Source organism: Hyperolius riggenbachi, chromosome 7 (genome assembly GCF_040937935.1).
Source record: "Hyperolius riggenbachi isolate aHypRig1 chromosome 7, aHypRig1.pri, whole genome shotgun sequence".
Classification (NCBI taxonomy): Eukaryota; Metazoa; Chordata; class Amphibia; order Anura; family Hyperoliidae; genus Hyperolius; species Hyperolius riggenbachi.
This window is the reverse complement of record NC_090652.1, coordinates 269,920,882-269,941,587: the sequence shown is the minus strand read 5'-3', so window position 1 is coordinate 269,941,587 and position 20,706 is coordinate 269,920,882. Positions and strand designations below refer to the sequence as shown.

Sequence of the window (20,706 nt, the reverse complement as noted above, 5' to 3'; positions counted from 1 at the left end):
GTAACAGACCGGTACATATGTGCCCACATGCACGCGCGTGCTCCCACAGCATGAGGGCAGTGTCACGAACGGACTACTGTCCTGAGGATTGGAGCCTGTCAGATAGGCAATCAAATCCCCCCCCCCCCCCCCCTTCCTGTCCATACGAGTGCACCCATACATGCACAGCACAAAGCTAAAAATGTATAATGTCCAGATTAAAACCAGGATAGAAACAGAAGGGGATTCCCCTTCTCTTTGCTCCCTCCATTGCTCTCTTCGTCTGGCAACCTTTTGCATACACAGTGTTTTTCCCATGTTACTTTTTTGAAAGTGGCAGATTTTCCCATAGGCATTCATTGGAGTCAGTTTTTCTGCATCAATTCTGCGTCCAATCTGCGTGTAGTGGAAACAGGCCCTTAGGCCTCCTTTCCCACGGACTGTTGAATTATGTGCTCAGTGAGCAGTTACCAGGCAGCAGTGAGCAGTTGTAAAGCTAAGTACCCACGGGGGTACAATTGTAGCTGTCGCCGCACACGGGAGCGTGTGCGCGACAGTTCGGCGGCAGCATCCACACGGCAGCAGAGGGATTAGCGATGCGGCGGAAGCTGTCGCCGAGTTTCCTCCCCCCCCCCCCCGCCGGAAGCTCCGTGTGGTGTGTGTGGGTAGCTGTCGCTAGCCCGCATACACATGCGGGGCTAGCGACAGTTCCGGTGAGGTTGCGGCGACGACTGTAGCCGGCGATTGAACATGTCAATCGCCTGGCGACAGCTCCGACGGGCGACGGTTCGGGGCGCGCGCATCATACACACGGGGGAACTGTCGCCGCAACACGCGCGTGCCACGCGGTTGCGGCGACGGCCGTCCCCCGTGAGTATGGGCCTTGAGGGTTTGATAGGCAAACTGCCTGTGATCAGTCCCTTGTCTAGTCAGTTGCTATACATACATACACACTCCTGTCATTGAACAGACCAAAATCAGACAGTTGGGTGTATTTGTTGGACGTGTGTACAAGCCTAAAGGTGCGTACACAAGCACTACTATGACGGGTCCGTCTGACCCTCCCACTGGGTGGATGTTCTGCTGACAGTAGTGCGTGTGTAGTCTGTCGACAGACTGATGAGGCTGTTTCTGAACGATCCGCCGTCTATTACAGTAGTGCGTGTGTACGCACCTTTAGGACAGGACTACTAAATGACTACCATCATTGGAAATGCAGTCAAGATAAAACCATTGTTTAGGGGCAGGCAAAAGGTCAACCTATGTTGACAATAGAACAAAATGGTCAATGTTGGGGCAGGTGATGTGGGCAGTTCAGGCAATTCCAAATTGGGATAATGGCAACTGTAAGCACTCTTGGTAGCATGGAGAGATGGAAGAAAAGCCACTTTTTTTTTTTTTTTTTATTGCTGTGCACAGCATGTTCTCAATAACAAGACTTTGGCCACTTCCTATCTCTAGATGGAAAGATGGCCAATGAGTTGCAAACTCTTGGCAGCTTGGAAATGGAACAACTTGTTTTCTTCTCCTATTCTAAAGCTGGGTACCCACAGCCAGGTGGATCAGATCTCCGCAGACGATCACTCCCCAATCCATCTGGCTGATCTGCAAGCATAGTTGGTGCTAGGCCTGAACGATTTTAGGAAAAAGTTGAATTGAGCGATTTTCTGTTGCAAAATCGCGATTTCAATTCATGATTTCCTTCAAATTAAGCTTTGTTCCCCCTCTGTGCCTCTCTGTCCCCTGTCTCTCTTTGTGCACTCTGTGTCTTTGTGCCCCCTTTGTCTGTGTTCCCTTTGTGTCTTTGCCCCCCTTTTACTGCCTTTTTTTTTTTTTGTTTTTGTCCCCTTTGTGTCTCTCTCTGCCCACTCTGGGGGTCTCTCTGTGCCCCCTGTGGGCCTCTCTCTGTCTTGCTACCTTTGTGTCTCTGTGCCCCTTTTGTCTCTCTGTGCCCGCTCTGTCCTCTAAGCTGCAGCAGTGCTGCACATACCTTCCAGTACGAGCCTAGCGATGCCAGTCTATCCACATCGCGTCCTGCAGGCCCTAATGCACAGTATACTCCCTGTATGTCATTTGACATACAGGAACCAGGAAGTATGCCGTGCACAAGAGCCGGCAGACGGCAAGAGAGGATGGACAGCGTTGGACTCATGCGGAAGGTATGACTGACACTGCGGGCCACATACGCTGGGACTTGAAAGTTTGAAGCAGTGTCTTCAAACTTCCCCCTTGTGGAAATGTCATTGCGATATTCTCCACTTTGACGATTCCAAAATTGTGAAATTGTTGATCGCGATTTCGGTTTAAATTCGATTTATCTTTCAGGCCTAGTCGGTGCCGTCTTAAATGATCCTTTACACGATCGCAGCAAATCACCACGAACAGACACCAGTTTCTCCTGCTGTACAAATCCCCATGAACGTCTGCGGATCCTCCGACTGTTTTTGAACGACCATCATGCTGGAGTAAATTGTGATCGCCATGGGTGGCAGGCATCGTGAAAATCACGCGTTGTTAAAAAAAATGCGTGCAGCATGCGTTCCCAGGCCGCACTGGTCCAGAACGCATGCAGTGTGGACAGTGCAGTTTATGCACTTTCTGATGTTGTGCGTTGGCCTCTAGCATGCATTGCCGAAATCCGCACGGCAACGTATGCAGTGTGAACGGGGCTTTAAGGGCGGCTTTCCACTAGTTCCCGAGATGAAAGCTGGCACTTGTGCCACACAACTGTGCATTGAAATCCCTGTAGCTGTGCCATGCACGGCTATGGGCATTCAGATACACTGCAAGAATATGAAGCAGTGCTTCTGAATTTTCATGCAAATTCGGAAGCCTCCTATTGATAGGCAGAGCTTCTGGATCTGTATTCATGTGCGTGAAATCAGACATAATCAGCCCTACAGGCCCAAATTCTAATGGTGTGTACACAGATTAATGAAAGATCTTAGACCAATTTTACCACCTTCCATGTAGTATGAGAGCCATATGCTACACAGTCTATTCTATTGAGCTGAACTCCTCATCCGATAAAAATCTTTGCAAGATGCTGCACACAAAGATGCTGTAGTGTAGACATTCAAAAGATCAGTAGCTGCAAAAGATCCGTTCTGCAAAATGCATTCCTAGGTGGAAATCTGCAGATCCTCATACACACCTTGTTTAACAGACATTCATCTGCATATCTGACAATCATCTGAAGATCCATCCTGGTGGATGAATGTCTGTTAAACAAGGTGTGTGTGTGTGAGGATCTGCAGATATCACACTATGGCCCAGTGCACACCAAAACCGCTAGCAGCTCCTCAAATTTTTTTTTTTATTTTTTTTTGTTTTGAGCAGATTTCAGAGCGATTCTAGGCATGTTTAGAGACTTTTTCTAAACATGCCTAACATTTTTTGGCGCGTTTTTGTGTAGCAGATTACAAATATTATTACAGTAAAAGTTGTACTGAAAAGCTTCTTTAACAACCGCCTGGAAAACCGCTCTGATCTAGCATTTTCCAGAGCAGTTTGAGCTTTAGCTATACTTTACATTGAGGCAGAAACGCTTCTGCAAACAGCAGAAGTGCTGCAGGACCCACGTATGCGGTTTGCTAAAAACCTCAAACCACTTTTGTGCACCATCCCATTGAAATACATTAGCCAAGTTTTTTTTTTTTTTTTTTTTTTTTTTTTTTTTTTTTTTTTTTTCCCACAGGCAGAAGCGGTTTGGAAAACGCTACAAAAAACGCTCGGTGTGCACCAGGCCTTAGAATGTATTTTGCAGGAACGGATCTTTCGCAGGAACAGATCTTTTACAGATACTGATCTTTTGAATGTGTACAGCATCTTTGTGTGCAGCATCTTGCAAAGATTTTTATCTGATGGGGAGTTCAGCTCAATAGAATAGACTGTGTAGAGTATTGCTGAGTACACACATCCGATAAAGATCATTCCAAAACGGCAGATAACGATAATTGGAACGATAATCGTGCATGAAAAAACACGAACGATCGTTTTAGTGAACGATTACTATCTTTATCGGGCAATTCAACTGATCCAACCCGGCGGATTTTTTTTCACACGATAATCGTTCGATCATTATGTGTACAGAAATCGTGCAATAAATAAGATCTGTGATGTAGTACGCATGCTCAAAATCCGGAAGTTTCGTTGCTTTGTTTTGAATAACAGCCTATAACTATCGCAGTTAATGTATGGAGTCGATCATGTATTTTACCACAAAAATGTTTTATATATGGATTGTTCGTTGTGCAGCCTATGTGTGTTTACAGGCACGTTCGTTCTTTAATTTTGACATGGATTTTTTTTTCCCCCCTCCTTTAACCTATACTGTAAATGTAAAATGGTTTTAGAAAAATGTGTATTGTTAAGAGTGTAAAGTAGTGAACATAAATATATTACAACTAAAATAACGAACGACTATTAAATATTTTTACGTGTGTACAGAGGCAGCCGATTTGTTTCTGACGTCACTTCCTTTTGCGCACGCATATATTATCGATCGTTCACTTTTTTTGTAGAAATCGTTCTCATCTGTACAGTCGTTCGTTACAGCCGATAAATCCTATCTAATTTAAATATCTTTCACACGTCATTAATCGTTCGTTCCAAACTATCTTTATCGTTTATCTTTAAGGGTTTTTCCTCTCAAATCAGAGCAATTTTCACCCGTCAGCGCTCCTTCCATTCATTCACCGATAACTTTATTACTACTTATCACAATGAAACAATCTATATCTTGTGTGTGTGTGTGGGGTTTTTTTTGTTTTTTTTTTGCCATTGATTAGGGCTCTTTCACACCAGAGCCCACTTCTGGCGTTTTTAACGCAAAGTCTATACTTTGCGTTAACCAAGGTAAAAGGAAAGTCCATAGACTTTCCTTTTACCTTTCACACCCGACGCTGCGTTTCGATACGTTGCGGTACGGCGCATTTTATCGTCGGGAATCGGCGCTTCCCCTTCGGGGTAATTAACTATCACCGCCGCTACTCAGCGTCGCACCGGAGTTTCCCGATGACACGCCGCAACGCGTGCAGGAGCCGTTCTCCTGCACGCTTTTGGTGTGTAACGAGCCTTAGGCTTTCTTTGGGGGGTACTTTTTTGCTAAGAATTTATTTTATTCTAACTCAGTTTTAATGGGAATAATAATAAAAAAAGTAAAACCTTCATTTCTCAGTTTTTGGCCATTATAGTTTCAAAATAAAACATGCTACCGTAATTAAAACCCACACCTTTTATTTGCCCATTTGTATCGGTTATTGCATCGTTTAAAATTTACCCTAGTACAATGTATGGCGCCAATATTTGAAAATGTGCATTTTTTTCAGTTTTGCGTCCATCCCTAATTACAAGCCGATAATTTATAAAGTAAATGTAGTATACAGTTTTTGTATACATATTAAAGATCAGTCCCTAAGGTAACTATGTATTTTATTTGTAATTAAAAAAAAAAATAATAAAAAAAAAATAGTTATGATTCAAAAATAAAAAAAAAGGGGGGGGGGGGGGAGATGTAATATTACAATTTGGCCACAAGATGTCCTCAGTGGTGACTTCAGCTCCGTACTGTTAGTACGCAAACAGAAGCACTATGTGGACAGGATCCATGAATGGCAGAGCCGTTTGAATAGACGGCTGCAGCCATTCACTAGGGGGAATTAGATCAATGAATGGAATTTGTTTTCCCATTCATTGATCGGTGGTACCGAGCGGCGGGAGGGACGTAGTAGCTACGTCCCTGCACAGAGTTGTGGCATTTAGCAGGTATGTAGTTACTCCTCCCGGGGGGAGGGGAAATGGTTAATCTTTCAAGTGTGTACACCAATTTTGTTCATATCTAAAATTGCAATCTGAGGGCAGGTTTTTTTTTTCACTTCTGGACATCAGCCAGGAAGTGAACTTCCACCCAGAAATGAAGGGAGTTTTGAATCAGGATGAATAAATACAATGTATGTATTCACAAAAGCGCGAACGCAATCACCGCATACAGCTTTTTTTTTTTTTTTTTTTTTTTTTGCACTTTTCCTATACCTTCCATTGTAGCAAGATCGCCCTAAAAAATGGTACAGACAGCGCTTTGCTGAGCGGATAAGAAACGGACTGCTCAGATTTGAACACTCATAGGGAATCATTGCACAGTTTTGAAAATCGCTGGCGCTTAGGAAAAAAAACTGCACAATGCCCTGGGTGCGAACAAGCTCTAGGGTCTAGTGCACACCAGAGCGGTTCTGTTGCGGTTTGCGATCCGCTTGCGGCTGCGGATACGCTTGGTTAATGTATTTCAATGGGCTGGTGCACACCAGAGCTGGAGGCGTTTTGCAGAAACGCGTACTCCCAGGCTGCTGCAGATTTTGGATTGCGGATGCGTTTCTGCCTCAATGTTAAGTATAGGAAAAACACAAACCGATCTGAAAAACGGCACTTCAGAGCGGTTTACCAGGCGGTTTTTGTTACAGAAGCTGTTCAGTAACAGCTTTACTGTAACAATACATGAAATCTACTACACCAAAAACGCTTCACAAAACCGCAAAATGCTAGCTGAAACGCTACAGAAAAAGAAAAAGCGTTTATAAATCTGCTAGCATTTTGCAGATCTGCTAGCGGTTTTTGGTGTGCACCAGGCCAAATGGACTCCAGCTCTGCCCACCTGTTCTGATACATCCAGCCCTTAGTGCACTTGTATCACATATCAGCATTATTCAAGTGTTTTACCTGAATTTCATCTACCTGGTAATGTCTGTCTTGTGCTGTGCATAATATCGGGCCCGCTGAGTCTTGGGACTGAAAATGCTTATAAAAACCTCCTTTAAAACTGCATTATTCTGTGTTCAAAAAGCAAGGTGTACACGGTGCGCTAAAACAAATCTGCATCAGCGTTATGGAAAGTAATTGAAGCCAATGTTCAGTTACTGTAATTGCACTTTAAACACAATCACAATACCGACATTGAATTGCAATGCCTGCCCATATGTCCCCTAAGTGAAACTTATAAGACTCTGCAAGAACTGATGCAAATATTGTGTGCCACGCTCCAGATAAACTCTGCTGCTGCGAATGGGAGGCCGTTGTAGATTTAATAGATGCATAAATTCACACAATTGCCCATTAGACTTGAAGGACAACTGAAATTAAATGGGTATGTAGGCTGCTGTATGTATTTCCTTTTTAAGAAATACCAATTGCCTGGCAGACCTGCTGATCCTCTGCCTCTAATACGTTTAGCCATAGACTGTAAACCAAGCATGCAGCAGATCAAGTGTCAGGCACCCTGCACACTGCAATTCAGATTTGTGATTCGGTTTTTTTTTTTTTTTTTTTTGTTTGTTTGTTTTTTTTGTCCCCCCCCCCCCCCCCCCCCCCCATCTTCTGAATAGTCACAGAAGTACCATTTCATACATGCCCAAAATGAAGCCCACCTTATGCATAAACCTCTGCTTCCCACCACTATTCCTCCCCCCCCCTTCATGTAAAAGTCTAGGGTGTAACAAGGCTAGTACAGTATTGCTGTTATGGCACTGAAGGGGCTTATTCAGGTTGGTGTTGGCTACTTCTAGCTCTTTGCACATATACTGAAGTATGGACTAGATGAGTAGCTCTACAGGTAGCTATATACTGGTAAATTGGTGGTAGATCCAGGCCCAGATTTACATTTGGGGAGCCTATAGGGGTTCTGGTACACTTACCTTTGCTGAACCCACGACCCAGTAAACCCTGAGGGACGGAACATGCTTGGCCAGTGATGGCGAAGGGCCTGTTTTTGCTACGAAGTGATGTGAATGCGGCTAACCTAATTGCATCACTTCCGCATCTCCCGATGCGGAAGTCAATGGAGGCGATCGGATGCGGCCGTGCGAGAATCTGCAGCATGCTGCAGATTCTCGGATCGCTCCACACAACATGCATGCAGTGGAAACTATTCCATTGCTGTGCATGTGTTTCAGGACACCTGCGGTGCGATGCGGCTATGTAGCCTCATCACACCGCACCTAGTGGAAACGGGCCCTAATCTTGGCATTCCAGCTGTGGTGGAATTAAAAGTCCCATGAGACTTTGCAATACAATACTTGATAACTAATCATAAATTGCAGAGGCATGATGGGATTTGTAGTTTTGTCAAAGCTGGAGTTCCAAGGTTAGCCACCACTGCGCAGTACGTGAAAGTTTTGCTGTATATGCGCTTGTGCATTTTAAGTGCTTGTTTTGTGCTTTGTTTCTTTCTTTTTCCTTTTTTTTTTTTTTTTTTTTTTTTGCGCTTCGTACATAAAAATCATGTGTTATTGATATGCAGTTTATGCTAATCACTAGGAAGTCGGCAGGAAACAGAAATGTCGTCAGACTTAATTTAAAAAAATAAAATAAAATAAAAATGCAGTACTTCCTGGGTTGTGGCTTAGGTTTTGATTTGGGAGGGGGGCTGGGGCAGCTTGTTAATGGATTGACAAACCACAGGTAAATAGCAGGCTAGCAACACGCAGATTGTCGCTAGCCTGGAGGTATTTTGATGGGGGGGGGGGGCAGCAGAGCTTTGGGTGAGTTGCCCGGCAGCAGGACACAGAGGCATGTCATTGTGCGCAGGCCGGTGTCTTATTACAATTTTTTCCATAACACTCCAGGACAGGTACACTTCGAGACCTGGCTCCTCCCAGGAAACATCCATGAGCCTCTCTATATCTTTAATGTAACCACAGGAGTCCGGCAGTATGGATGTTTCCTGTTCTGGGAACAGGTCTCTCTATATAGAGTGCTACCTGTCCGGGAGAGCTTGGGGGGCTAAGGGCGGGTGGCATTCAGACGGGGCAGTGAGGTTGTGTACTAACCTCTGCCTTTTTTTCTGCCTCTGCTTGTCGGGCTCGTGGGCATCTGGTGGGAGCAAAGAAGACCACGGCGAGGACGCAATGTGCGGTGGCTGCCGGCCAGGGAGTGGACGCACGGAGGAGTAGGCTATTGCGGAGGCGGACGCCAATTTTTCTCTGAGGTTGCCAGCATTCAGGATGGCGGCGCGGACGTTTCCGGCGGCCGTCTGACGTCACTTCCGGGCGCCGGGTTGAAGAGCCGTGGTGTCCTGGCGTCTAGCACACTTGCGCATGGCTGCAATGGAGAGCGGGTCAGTGGCTACCAGCTCGGACGGCCTATCGGCTGGAGGAGCGGGCGGTTCTGCGGCGGTACCTGTAGCTCTGCCTACAGCGGTGCCTGCAGTGAACTCCTCCGCAGCACTGACGGTGACGCAGGACAAGAATAGGAAGCCGGAGGGCATAATTCCAGTTCCAGGAGGGGTGAGACATTAGACTGTGTGTCTACTATTTTTTCTTATATGTCTCATTGGTGCTACCATGTGTTTATTGATGACTGCACTACTGGTAGTTCCTAGTATGTCTGTACAGGGCTATTTTTCCACAGTGGTGTATTTCTTGTAGTGGAGGCTCTGAGACAGCAGGGAAACAGGGCTGGTATTGCTATTGGTGTTTTTCCTGTTTTTTTCTTGGGTCACGGTCACTATCCTCTCAGCTGTGGTGGAGGCATACGTTTTTTATGGCAAGTGACTGATGTAGCGCTATTGTTATTGTGTCTTTCAGACTGGGAATACTGAGACTGGTGATAGCTCTAGGCCCAAGCCCAGTAGGAGATGCCCAGCCTGCAATATAAAGCTGACATCCTCATGGATTAAAACTTTCTGTCAGCAATGTACCTTAAGAGTGCTTAACGAGGAATCTGCAGTGCCTTATAAAGAATTCCTAGGAATTATGAAAGAGGAGATGACTGATTCCATCAAAGCCTTCAGGGAAACGTTAGCTAATTCCTTAATACAGACACATAATGTGGCGGATCAACCGGTTGCTCCGGTTCCGAGTCCGGTAGTTCTCAGCCAAACTACGTCGTCAGCAGGGGTTTCTGTGGCACCAGGGACTGAGAATATTTCGGGGTCACAGCCACCAATCACGACACATAAAAAAGCAAAATCCAAATCTAATCGTCCGGTGTTATCAGACTCAGAGCCAGAGGATGATTGGGAGGACGTGTCTGATGATGTATCAGAGGATGAGGTTTCAGATGTAGAAAAAGAGGCAGAAAAGGAGAAACCTTCCAAATTTAAATTTCCGGCAGGCGAAACAGAGGAATTGTTAAGCCATTTATGAATCATTAGGGTTAAGCATTGACAATCCTAAGGAAGTGTCAACGCATGATGCATTGTACGCTGGTATGGAAAATAACCAACCATTGGTATTTCCTGTGCATGAATCTTCGAAAGTGACGATAAATAGCCAATGGAAAAACCCAGATAAAGTTTTCTTGTCTAAGGGATTTAAGAGATTTCCCTTTTCGGAGGAGGACTGTAAATACTGGGATAAGCGTCCAAAATTAGATTCCGCTTTCTCTCAAGTGGAAAAAGACAATGAGCTAGCTTTCGAAGATTTAGGAAATTTGAAAGATCAATCTGACAAAAAGGCTGAATTTGCCCTGAAGACATGGTCGGCCATTTGCGCAATATTCAGACCGGTGTTAGCAACAACTTGTGTTGCTAGAACACTGGAGTTGTGGATGCGTCAGGTCGAAAGGCATATTAAGATTGGGTCAAGCAAGAAAACTATTTTAAACTCGTTTACGGTTATGTTTAAATCTATTTTTTACATTATTGACGCAGCTACTGAAGCTATTAGGTTGACTGCGAAAGCAGCCGGTCTTTCCAATGTGGCAAGAAGACACATTTGGATTAAGACCTGGGATGGTAGTTCTTTATCGAAGAACAAAGTGTGTACCATTCCTTTTTCAGGCGATTTATTGTTTGGGCCAGAATTAGACAATATTCTGGAGCGAACTTCCGATAAAAAGAAATCGTTTCCTAAGAAAAAACCTTTTCGCCAGGGGAAGAGGTTTTTTCAAAGAAGTAAGCAAGATCCCAAAACAAAGACCCAAACGAGAAAAAGACCCTGGTCATTTAATAAAGAGCAGAGTAAGCCCAATGTCTTATTCAGAAACTCTGCCCCCAATCCGAAGCCCCAGCAATGACGATCAAGGCAAGGTGGGAGGAAGACTGGGCCTTTTCTTCCTACAATGGAAAGAGTTTGTGACGAGCCCATTCATATTGAATCTGATTCGAAACGGTTATCACATTTCTTTCCTGCGGAATCCTCCAGAAAGATTTGTGATAACCAGTTCAAGGTTGACTCCACAGGAACAGGAGGTCTTGGAGGAGATCTTAAGAGACATGTTAGCAAGAGATGTGGTATCCAGGGTCCCAGCTTGGGAACAGGGGGAGGGGTTCTATTCCAGAATCTTCCTGGTGAAGAAACAGTCAGGGAAGTTTCGATTAATACTCAATCTCAAACCCCTGAACCCGTATATCAAATATCAGAAGTTCAAAATGGAGTCGATCTTTTCAATAAAAAACCTGCTGCTGAAAGACTGCTTCATGTTAAGCATAGATCTAAAGGACGCATACTGGCACATTCCAATCGAAAAGGAATCAAGGATTTTTCTGAGGTTCGCAGTGAAAGGGGAGACGGGTTCAGCACTATCAATTCAACTGCCTCCCGTTTGGAATCAAATCAGCACCAAGAATATTTACAAAAGTGGTTGCAGAGATTGTGGCGTCTTTTCATGCTCAGGGAATCATGGTGATCCCTTATCTAGACGATCTACTGATCATTGCAGACTCAGTACAAACTTTAGTGAGTCATCGGGAGATTGTGTTGGATCAACTTCAGCGAGCAGGCTGGATAATAAGTTGGGAGAAATCTCAATTAGAACCGACACAGACGATCCAATTCTTAGGACTTGTGGTGGACTCCAGAGCACAAAAGATCTATCTTCCGCAGGCAAAAGTAGACAAAGTGATTCAAGAGGTAAAGGGCTTTTTAGAAAAGAGCTTGATAACGGTCAGAGAAGCAATGAGATTATTGGGGCTTTTAACCTCAACGGCTCCAGCAATTCAATGGTCTTTGAAACACACAAGAAAATTGCAATCATGGATTCTAAAAAATTGGGCCAAGACGGTGGTGTCCCTGGAACAAGTGCTTTGCATCACAGGGATAGTGAAACACGACCTACAGTGGTGGGTTACACCAGATCATCTTACACAAGGCAGACTGTGGCAATATCCGGTGGAGATGGTGCTCACAACGGATGCAAGTTGCTCAGGATGGGGTGCTCACGTTCAGGAATTCGAGATGCAGGGTCTTTGGCCGAAGCATATAAGAACTCAGTCCTCAAACTTCAGGGAGTTATTAGCAGTAAAACTGGCCATGATTGGTTCAATACACATAATCAGAGGACACCATGTTCAGCTGAGGACGGACAATTCGACAGTGGTAGCTTATGTCAACCGACAAGGAGGCACAAGATCAATGAAACTATTGCAGTTAGCACTGGAGATACTGGATCTAGCAGAGCAGAACCTGGGGTCGTTAACGGCAGTACACTTAAAAGGAGCCCTGAACACTCGAGCAGATCTATTGAGCCGTTCTCAGACGTCCAATACGGAGTGGACATTGAGTCAGCAGGTATTCCGAGAGTTGACGAGGCGATGGGGAAATCCAGTAGTAGATCTTTTTGCCAACAGGGAGAACTCGAAGTGCCGCAATTTTTTTCTCATTAAATATCAGGGACAAGCCAGCGGCAGTAGATGCATTAGCTCAACCGTGGACGGGCCCTCTGGTTTACGTTTTCCCACCATTGAATCTTATGTCACTTGTGCTGAAGAAATTAGCAGAATCCAAAACGACCATGATACTGATAGCACCCGACTGGCCCAAAAGATCATGGTATCCACTACTGCTCAGAATGAGAATAGAAGGGCCCCTTCATCTACCAGTGAGCGATCATGGGATCACAATACAAGGGAAGAAGATCCAGGGCCTGGACAAATGGAAGATGTCGGCCTGGTTACTGAGGAACTGATTCTTAAGAGACAGGGACTGTCCGAGAAAGTAATTGAGACATTAATTAAAAGTAGGAAGAAAAATGCCAGAGCTATCTATCTGAAATACTGGAAAACGTTTAATTTATGGAAGCAACAATCTCAGTATAAGTCTACAGAGATTGCGACTATTCTTGAGTTCTTGCAAGGCGGTATAGACAAGGGTCTAGCCTTGAGCACAATCAAGGTTCAGATTTCGGCACTTTCTGTTTTTTTAGACAAAAAGCTGGCTATTCATCCTTTAATAGTTAGGTTTGTGAAATCTATAGAGAGAAACAAACCAATTAAAGTGAAACACTTTCCCAAGTGGGATCTTTCGGTTGTGTTAAAAGCTCTGACACGGCCTCCTTTCAATTCCATAGATTCTATGGACATTAAGTTATTAACACTGAAAGCTGTTTTTTTAGTTTCAATTACCACGGCAAGAAGAATCAGCGAGCTGGAAGCTCTGTCTTGTAAAGAGCCATATTGCATGATACATGAAGATAGAATTATTTTGAGGCCGAGTGCGGAGTTTTTACCTAAAGTAGGTGACATGTTTTGCAGGAAGCAGGAAATAGTACTTCCTTCATTTTGTCATAACCCTTCTAATGAGAAAGAAAGGGAGTGGCAATTGCTGGACGTGAGGAAAACGGTCCTAGCATACCTTGATAGAGTCAAATCGTTAAGAAAATCAGAGGCTTTGTTTGTTAATTTTACGGGAAAACTGGTGGGCCAGAAAGCCTCAAAAAGGACGCTAGCCAATTGGATAAAACTGTGCATACTGGAGGCTTATAAAGTCATGGATCAACAACCTCCAGACAATCTCCGAGCACATTCGACCAGAGCGACGGCTACTACCTGGGCTTACAGGGCTGGAGCTTCACCTCTGGAAATCTGCAAAGCGGCTACCTGGAAGAACCTGGGGACCTTTGCACGTCACTACAGATTGGATCGATTATCTGCTTCAGATCAGGGTTTCGGAAGGAAAGTCCTGCAAGCAGTCAGCCCACCCTAAGGTTGGTGATGTTAATTTCTTTGTTATCATCTCGAAGTGTACCTGTCCTGGAGTGTTATGGAAAAACCAGGAATTAGCAAACCTGGTAAGACTATTTTTAGTAACACTCCAGGACAGGTGGGGGTAACCCACCCTCTTCTATTTTCTCTGTTCAAAAATATGTATAATATAATTGAATGTATAGAAATAGATTACATAAGTATATCATTGGCAGGAGGGAGGCGGTTAGACCTGTTTGGTTCATTACTTGGATACATACTGCCGGACTCCTGTGGTTACATTAAAGATATAGAGAGGCTCATGGATGTTTCCTGTTTCCTGGGAGGAGCCAGGTCTCGAAGTGTACCTGTCCTGGAGTGTTACTAAAAATAGTCTTACCAGGTTTGCTAATTCCTGGTTTCATAAATCTGTCTCAAGTTCTCTTTAAGGTGCCCTTTAGTGGTACAATTTTTCATCAGATGCAATCTTGAGAAGTATGTATATTATATTTTTTAATTGGAAGGTCATTATTGATTCCATAAACAGGCTTATTGGGGCATTTCCCCTCATCCCATTCGATCGTAAAATCCAACTTTTGGATCGACAGAATTTTTAGTTCCAATTGGACAAAATTTCCACATTGATTTTTCACCACACTGCTGTTTTCTGAACACTTCAATCAGAAAGATTGCAACTGATGAAAATATTGTACCATTAATTGCCACTTTTAGGGAGGGAACCAGTTAACTGTGACTGGCTTGTGCATATTTGGATCTCAAACTTGCTGTCATAAGAACTGGTCTGTCCCCCTCATGTGACAATAGTTATCAGGTCTATTTTAATTTTGCTACAAGTAAAGGAGGGTGGAGGTAGCACAGAGTGAAAGTGTTCTGTAGTTTTCTATGAAACTTACGGTTTTGATTTGTCAGTCAGTTGACCACAGACGGGTTCTCTGTCTTTTTCCTGCCTGTAACAGTAACCCCTGCCAGGAACTTCCTGCTTGTTGATTTATTGGGCAAGGACCAGAATAATTTCTATTCCCTGTATTGCTCTCAGCAGTGTGAGGGACTAGTCCAGACATGATCCCTTCTTGTGCAACTTCACTGATCTCTAAAGTAAACCTTTGTTATGGTTTCCTACAATAACATGCTACAGATGTTTATGATGGTTCTAAGTGCATAGGAATCCCCTGAACCCTAGAAAATGCAAAGGCCAGGTTTGTTACAAATCTGGCACCCCCCCCCCCCCCCTCCATGTATTTAATCACAAGTAGAAGGAAATGCATAGTAATCTTTATAGTAATAGTGTTCTGGGGGCAAAGTCTGGTACACACATGCATTGTTACCACTTCATGTTGTATTAGAGCTTGCCTACACAATCTTTTCAGTTTGCCGGCTCTCCTATGTGGAGGTGGTAAAATTGGTCAGTGATTGGCCGATCAAAATTGGATGTGTATTCAACTTATGCAATCACATTGCCTTAACTGTGCGGTGCTATGAGATCCACAGAGATATCAGAAATGTATAGACTGCACTGTCTGTTTTCATCCACTGCAGAATCGCAACATGTGGTTGCAGACAAAGATACGTAAACGCAGTGCAACTGTATTAATTATAAATGAGTGGGATTTCCAAAGCCTTGGAGAATAGCGTAGCAATTGCATGTTATACATGTAGCCCATACAATAAAAGTATGCTGCCCTGCAACTGGTAACGCGTGCAGTACTGCACTGGATTTGCAGGTTATGCCACTGGATTTCACAGCACCGCTAATATGCCACTGAACGTGACATTACAATATAATTACATCACTTTAGCAATTTGATTATATTGTCTTATGGCACCTAATACTTTGTCACTGACCAAATGAACCTGCAGATCAGGTACTCTGACTCACTGGCTGCATGCTTGTGATAGGTGTGGTGCTCAAGAGAAACTAAACCCTGAGGGCTTAAACTCGCACGGTGTTTTGCATTTTGAAAACTCACTCCCATTCACTTGCATGGGAGTTGCGTCAAAATCTGCACAAGCAGTTTTACTGTCCTTTTGAGATTGCAGCATTTTACCACAATTGTCACATAAGTGAATGGGAGAGCGTTTTCAAAGCGCTGCTAGTAGGTTCTAGCCCTATGGGCCCATTCACACTTGAGCGTTTTGCCGGCGATTTCGGCAAAACGCTCAAACGCTAGTGCTTTTCAAAGCACTAGGGTAACAAGTCTACGGGCCCGTTCTCAGTTGGGCAACTTGCGCTAATCTCCGCCAAATCGCCCAAAAAACGCTAAACTCAAACGTGTAGCTGCACAATTTTCTGGCGATTTTCCCGGTGATCGTGATTTAGTGCTATAGAAGTGCAAAACACGATCGCTAAAAAATCGCCAGGTGTGAATGGTGTTTGTTTGGCATTGCTCATCACAAAACGCTAGCGATTTTGCGGCGATTAAGTGTGAATGGGCCCTGAGGCTGGGTACACTCTGGGGCAAATCGCGGCTTTTTGCTGCTTGGCATCATGCAGAGTGCTGTGCATACATTAATCCCATGGGACATTTGTATGTGTTTGCGGGGGGGGGGGGGGGGTTGGGAGACTGTTCAACTGCTCCTGCACACCTGAAACAAGTGATATGTATTTTAACTGTTTTAAAACAAATGCCTTTCAAAATTGAAAATTCGCATGCAGCAAAACGCACATTTATAAAAGGGTTCACCATTTGAAACCATCCTGAGGGCTGGTACAAAGTGCTCAGTTGTGTTGCAGAATAATTCTGCTTGTCAACTCGCTGGCCATACAATTCTATGGGTCTGCCTGTTCAAAGTACTGCATTGTTACTGATCGCTGCATGCAGGCTTTGTGTTAGTTTATGTCCACCTTCCATTGCAGTTCGCGCTCATCGCATGCATTATGCAACTGACCACTGTGAATCCAGCCTTCAAGTGTACCAGAGCTTTAAAATTTAAAAATTTTGTGCATGCCTGTGGCTTCCTTCAGCCACATCGGCTCCAATAGCTTCCACGCCTCTGTCCTCTGCTGCCCGCAGCTTCGGGAACTGGGTCCTGCACCTCGTCAGTCGGAGCCAGTCTGGCATAAGGGAAGTGTGACCTCCTACGTATCTCTCCAGCAGTTGCTGGAGAGATACACAGAGCGTTCTCCTGCGTAGCTGGCCGCGACTGACTTCAGTGACGGGACCCGGTTCCTGAAGCTGCAGGGAGTGATTGGAGCAGATTGGGCTGGAGGAAGCCCCAGGTATGTATAAAATATAACATTTTACAGCTCGTTTAAGCTCTGTGTGAGAGCCAGGCAACTGGCATTCTTTATAAAGGAATGAAGATGGCAGCCTCTGTACTAAACTCATTTCAGGTTCTCTTTTGCCCACAAAGGTCATGAAACTTATGTATTCCCCCAGCAGAATGTCATGGGACATGTTGGCACGGTAACAATTTTGTAAAACTGTTCTACCATAGGACCCAAAGTGCGTAAGCTTGTCTCAAATTAGTTATGTGATCATAAATGCCAGACTAAACAGGTGGCTTTTTAGTTTTGCTATAAACCTATCCAGGGTTGGAGCTGTCTTGACTGGGTGTGGAAAGGCATTCTGGAGGCTAGGCGGGGCAGCATGACAGAAGGCTCTGGATCCAATGGGGGCAACCAACTTATTAGATCCTTTTTGGATGTAAGGTTGTGGGAGGTGTGCACAGTTGCAACAAATCCTTCAGGTATCCAGAGCCTAGTTGTGTAGAGATTATAATGTTGGCGTGACTATTTTGAAGATTTTACATTATATGGCCAGTGGAGTAAGCAAAGGGTTGGTGTTATGTGACAATGGTGGTGTTAGTTGCTGCATTCTGTACTAGCTTCAGGTCTTTATTTGGAAGGCCTGCATAGAGGGCATTGGAGTAGTCCAGCCATGATGTGTTGAAGGGGCATGAACTGGGGTTGGAAGATCCTCTGAAGGAATCTGTGCATGTTGGGAAAATATATTCTAATAAAATCCCTGCATGTAACACTTGCAAAGATCAGCTATCATCCTAGGTTTGAAAAGTTTCAGATCCAGTTGACATTAACAGGACCGCTATTTTTCTTTTCTCTAGTCAAAGCTGGTGGTATGAGAGTGTCCAAAAAGGTGACTGAAGACAGTGGAACATCTGAGAAGAAAAAACCAGCGGCAGACAAACCAAGGTATTCAATATACTTATGATTTCATAGTGAATGGGATGGTTATTTATGGCAGATTATGTATTTATATAGCGCTGATCTGTTTTGCAGTCCTTAGAGTTAAATCAGGTCTCTTAACTGTCTCTCTGCGGAGCTTGCTTGAGTCTCCCTAGCATAGTCTAAGGCAAACCTTTTTTCTTAAAAAAAAAAAACAAAACAAAAAAAACAAAGCTGGCTTATCTGTCTTTGGTATGTGGTAGGAACCCTATGCAAACATGGGGAGATCATACCAGCTCCATGCAGATAGTGTCCTGGCCCAGATTTTAAGCAAGCAGAGTGCTATCCACCAAAGACCTCCTTATGGAAGATGTTATATATTGGATGTAATGCTTATTTAGAAGTCACCAAAGGTAATTTTCATGACAGGGTTACCTTATCTCTTCAGCCATATATTTCAAATGTATGCAGTTTAAAGTTGGACTGATTAAATGTACCGTATATACTCGCAAGCAAGCCGAATTTTTCACCCCCCAAAAGTTGGGGGATCGGCTTGCTTGCGAGTCATGGGTGGGTAGGTGGTGCCCCTCTCCGCTCCGCCATCCCCCCCCCCCCCGCGGCATCGCCGCTACAGGAAGCCGCTCTCTATGGTTTCCTCCGTCATCACAGCAGCGAGGGGCGCGCTGCTGTGAATTAGTTACCGGAGCAGGACGGGGATAGAGGAAGTGGCGCCGCCTAAGGTAATAGCAGCGGGGGGAGTGGGGAGGGGCACTAACTACCTACCCACCCACCTACCCATACTGGGGCACAATGCTAGCTATACTGGGGCACAATGCTAGCTATACTGGGGCACAATGCTAGCTATACTGGGACACACTAGGGGAATAAGGCGGCCAGCATTTCCTACCCCCGGCTTATATGGGGGTCAATCATTTTTCCCTGTTTTTTTTCAGGTAAAAGTTGGGGGGTCGGCTTACATGCGGGTCGGCTTGCTTGCGAGTATATACGGTAGTTGCTGCTGCATTTGGTCCATTTCCAAACTGAAAAAATCTGCATCATATTTGCGTCAACACTGAATTTATATGTATATAATTATCCATGCCTGGCTTGGCCAAATTATCAAATCTATACTCTGCCTCTTGGACCCCCTTGGGTTTGACAGACTCTCCCCAGTGATCTGTAATTTATTGTAAATGTTTCCCAGGATGTGTTATGAGTTCTTATGTGTCAGAACACTGAAGCTTAGTACTTAATGCTTCTGTCCTCCCTTCCATAGCTCCATAGTGAACATACCAAAGGTGCAAACCGCAAGTATTCTGGATGGGTCTTTGGAAAAGGTCTGTATTCCTCGTCAACAGCTGGCTGTATGTCTTGTAGCCTGAAATGTGTGAGTGTCAGTCCTGAACTAAGTAGTCCTGTATCTGGTCTGATCTACATACCTGTTAGATCATCTGACTTGTGCACAATGTCCACTCACCTTTTGTGCCCCATCACACTTTTTTGCTCATGTCTGGAATCCCATCTGAGGTGCAGCCTCAATGTCCTTAGAAGGTCAGCTATTTATTATTCCACATCTCTCCTCCATGTGCTGCATCCACCCTACTCTCCATGTACTACATCCAACCTGGGCCACTGGCTACATGGTCCTCACAGAAACTGTGTATTTTTCACTGTGCTAGGCTTCAGAATGTACCATCTGACACGGGCTGCCATTTTTATTTATGGAAATTGCCCTACCTGCAGAGCTAATGTTCCTTGGTGAGTTCACATGACTGACCTGTGTGTGTGTGTGTGTGTGTGTGTGTGTGTGTGTGTGTGTGTGTGTTGTTTTTCTTAAATCTAAGCAAATAAAACCAGTCAAATTCCACATTGACAGCAATGCATTAGAAAGTCATAAGGCAGATATTTTAGTTTGTACTCTGGTAAAGGCACGCTTTAATACCGTAATCAGGACCTCCTATTCATGTCTTCAAATGTATGGCTTTCCTCTTCTACCTTCTGGCATCGTTGCTGGATTCAGTAACAGTTTATGAAGCTGGTTGTAAAGGACCACTATTGTTTAAAGAGGAACTTCAGCCTATACAAACATACTGTCATTAAGTTACATTAGTTATGTTAATTAAAATAGGTAATATAATCTCTTACCCACAGTTTTAAAAGAACAGGCACATGTTTGATTTCATGAGGGCAGCCATCTTTTTGGTTGAAAGGAGGTGACAGGGAGCATGAGACACAGTTCCAACTGTCCTGTGTCCTGATCATCCCTCCCAGTTGCTAAGCAACGTGAATAACATAGGAAATCCCATCATGCTTTGCACAGCATCAGGGAAAAAAAAGCCCGTGCAGTTTTCTTTGATGGGTGGAGCTTAGCTAAAAGTGATGCTTTGGTAAGAAAAACAAAGTTCTGATACTGTTAAACGCCAAGCATTTTTAGTTCTGCTGAGTAGTTTTTTTTAGTCCGGAGGTTCACTTTAAGATTTCAGTTTCTCACAGATAAAGAGCATTATAGGAGAAAAATAAATTTATCGTGCAGTCTCATACATTAGGCAGGTTTTGGACTAGTCTATCGCCTCATGGGGAGTCCTCAGTATTTCCTTTTTATTCTTTACAATGATGCCACACAGTTGGGGGTCTCCCTGCATTGTGCTCACTCAGCAACACTCTCTTAGCATGCAGAGTACTTCCTGCAGCA

At 44.3% G+C, this 20,706-nt stretch overlaps 1 protein-coding gene across 1 annotated transcript in view; it reads left to right on the top strand.

Moving 5' to 3' along the window:
- Window positions 1-20,706, top strand: part of DAPL1 (death associated protein like 1) — a 33,184-nt gene that overhangs the window by 7,728 nt on the left and 4,750 nt on the right. The window contains exons 2-3 of the mRNA XM_068245721.1: window positions 17,954-18,041; window positions 19,291-19,351. Of these exons, the coding sequence (XP_068101822.1) occupies window positions 17,954-18,041; window positions 19,291-19,351 (149 nt within the window). The remainder of the gene's footprint in view (window positions 1-17,953; window positions 18,042-19,290; window positions 19,352-20,706) is intronic.